The 2,621-nt window shown below is 63.3% G+C and overlaps 3 protein-coding genes across 3 annotated transcripts; 1 reads left to right on the forward strand and 2 right to left on the reverse strand.

The window, feature by feature from the left end:
• On the reverse strand, positions 1 to 565 carry OT_ostta09g01250 (unnamed product; the record flags this gene model as incomplete). The annotated part of the gene is made up of 1 exon (XM_022983307.1): positions 1 to 565. A coding segment is annotated over one exon (565 nt), but the record flags the coding sequence as incomplete, so codon positions are not given.
• Positions 566 to 732: 167 nt separating this feature from the next.
• OT_ostta09g01260 (unnamed product) lies at positions 733 to 1,410 on the forward strand (the record flags this gene model as incomplete). Its single annotated transcript, XM_022983308.1, has 1 exon — positions 733 to 1,410. The coding sequence occupies one exon, from the start codon at positions 733 to 735 to the stop codon at positions 1,408 to 1,410; it is 678 nt and encodes a 225-aa protein (XP_022839586.1).
• A 76-nt stretch (positions 1,411 to 1,486) lies between these two features.
• On the reverse strand, positions 1,487 to 1,996 carry OT_ostta09g01270 (unnamed product; the record flags this gene model as incomplete). Its single annotated transcript, XM_022983309.1, has 1 exon — positions 1,487 to 1,996. One exon carries the CDS (start codon positions 1,994 to 1,996, stop codon positions 1,487 to 1,489), a length of 510 nt encoding a protein of 169 aa, XP_022839587.1.
• Between the last annotated feature and the right edge of the window lie 625 nt (positions 1,997 to 2,621).

The following is a 2,621-nucleotide window of genomic DNA, read 5'->3' on the forward strand; positions in this document are numbered from 1 at the left end:
CCGCCTTGAGATTCGTCGTCATCCACTGCGCCCCCTCTATCGTGAATCCAGCACCCGTGAGAGACTCCACAAGCGCGCGCCGACTGTCGATCGGACGCGAGAGCGTCGTGCAGAATCGAATCGTATCGCGCGGATGGTCGCCCACGTCGTCGCACCACACGTCCCCCGGAACGGTATCGAGCACCCAAACCTGCACTGGACGCGGCAGCGCTCGACCGAACTGATGCACCATGCTCATCGCCACCTTACCCCCGTACGAGTGCCCGATCAGGGTGTACGGATATATCTTTAAACGATTCAGCACGCCCAACACGTCTCTCGCCGCGTTTTGCACCGTGTTCTCCGTCCCCGCGTTCGCCTCCTTGTACATCCCCGAGTTCGACTCCCCGTGGTTCCTTAAATCTACTAATAAGAACTGCCACGACGGAAAACGCTCCGCCAACCTCTTCGCGAACGATTGTAAGTTCCTTCTCGACCCTAAGATGCCGTGTATGAGCACGCACGTCGGCGGATGCGGCCCATCCGGCTTCTCCACGCTCCACCGCACCAGCGCCCCCTGAATCATCTCGTGCGCCAGCGGCGCCGCGGTCGACGCCGACGTCCCCACCCCCACCCGCACCCCGAGGGTCGAGAAGGAACTTACAATCGTTCGCGAAGAGGTTGGCGGAGCGTTTTCCGTCGTGGCAGTTCTTATCAGTAGATTTAAGGAACCACGGGGAGTCGAACTCGGGGATGTACAAGGAGGCGAACGCGGGGACGGAGAACACGGTGCAAAACGCGGCGAGAGACGTGTTGGGCGTGCTGAATCGTTTAAAGATATATCCGTACACCCTGATCGGGCACTCGTACGGGGGTAAGGTGGCGATGAGCATGGTGCATCAGTTCGGTCGAGCGCTGCCGCGTCCAGTGCAGGTTTGGGTGCTCGATACCGTTCCGGGGGACGTGTGGTGCGACGACGTGGGCGACCATCCGCGCGATACGATTCGATTCTGCACGACGCTCTCGCGTCCGATCGACAGTCGGCGCGCGCTTGTGGAGTCTCTCACGGGTGCTGGATTCACGATAGAGGGGGCGCAGTGGATGACGACGAATCTCAAGGCGGATGGGAATGGCAAGTTTGACTGGACGTTTGACTTGGACGGGATAGCGGAGATGTACGCCTCGTACGAGGCGTACGATTTGTGGCCGATGCTCGAGACGCAGCCCGCGGGATTGAGTCTGGATTTCGTCCAAGCCGAGCGCTCGGCGTTCGTTTGGACGCCGGAGGACGTGGATCGCATTCGTCGCACCGGCGCGAACGTGCACTTGCTCAAAAATTCGGCGCACTGGGTGCACATTGACAATCCGCTCGGCTTACTCGACATCCTCGAACCCTCGTTCGAGAACATGGAGCGAGGCTTCGGCAAATAGATGTAATGGATTCATATGCTCGCGAATTTACAACAAAATATAACTCACGTTCTGCGTCAGCTCTTATTATCATTAATTAACCACCGAGACGCGTGCCGTGTTGCGCGCTATCTTTGAGATTCAAGTCACCCGTATCTTTCTCGACCGGTGAACCCGCGCCGGCGCACTCGATCGTCGTCCCATCCATCGCAACGACGCACGCCTCGTCCAAATCTTTCACGTTCATCACGTTGTACGTTCCACTCTCCAGCCCCTCGCACACGAGGTCTCCGTCCTCCGTGAGTTCGCATCGCACCTCGCACCCGCGTTGCCGTTCGCTATCGCACCTCGGCGCGTTCCCCTTCCCATCGTTTCTCGCCCCCGCCCACCACGCGGAGACTTCATAGGTCCCGCTCGGGATATCCTCCGCCACGATCACGCCGTCATCGCGAATGACGCAGTTATATCCCTCGTCCAGTCGTCGTCCCTCGATCGCTCTCGTCCGCGTCCTCGAATTCCCCGTCCTCGAATGCCCGCCCCCGCGTCGTCGTCCCGCGCGCCCCCCCCCCCGCGCCACCACACGCGCGCGCACCATCGATCGCACCATCGTCCGCGTCCGCGCCTCCCACGCGTCCGCGCGTGCCGTCGTACGCCCGTCATCGATCGCGATCGCGCGCGCGATCGTCCACCCATCCGCGTCAGCGCCCTCGTCACCGGTCGATCACGCCCGATCGCCACCGGTCGCACGCCCGATCGCCACCGGTCGATCACGCCATCGTCACCGGTCGATCACGCGAAAGACCCGTTTCGAGCGCTCGCCCGCGTGTTCGTCGTCGATCGCTGGGTATGGCTGAACCCTAGGATTGTATATCGCCGTCCGCACGCGTCCGGACGCCCGTACAGAAGACGCGATGGAGACGATGCCGATGACCGTCGTGCGCGCCATCGAGACGCGACGTCGGCGCGGCGACGACGGGCGCGAACGACCGCGACGGTGGCGCGCGCGGGGCGCGGGCGCCACCGGGCGCGCGCGATGGACGCGCGCGAGGGGTCGACGGGGCGAAAGGCGCGCGTGGTCGTCGTGGGTGACAGCGGGAGCGGGAAGACAGCGCTCGCGCGATGCATCGCGCGCGGACGGCGCGCGCGCGAGGCGCGTGCGTGCGACGATATCGCGCGAACGGTGGGGTGCCGAGTGGAGGTGGTGTTCGTGGACGACGACGGGGGCGAGCGGG

Source organism: Ostreococcus tauri, assembly GCF_000214015.3.
Source record: "Ostreococcus tauri WGS project CAID00000000 data, contig chromosome 09, whole genome shotgun sequence".
NCBI lineage: Eukaryota > Viridiplantae > Chlorophyta > Mamiellophyceae > Mamiellales > Bathycoccaceae > Ostreococcus > Ostreococcus tauri.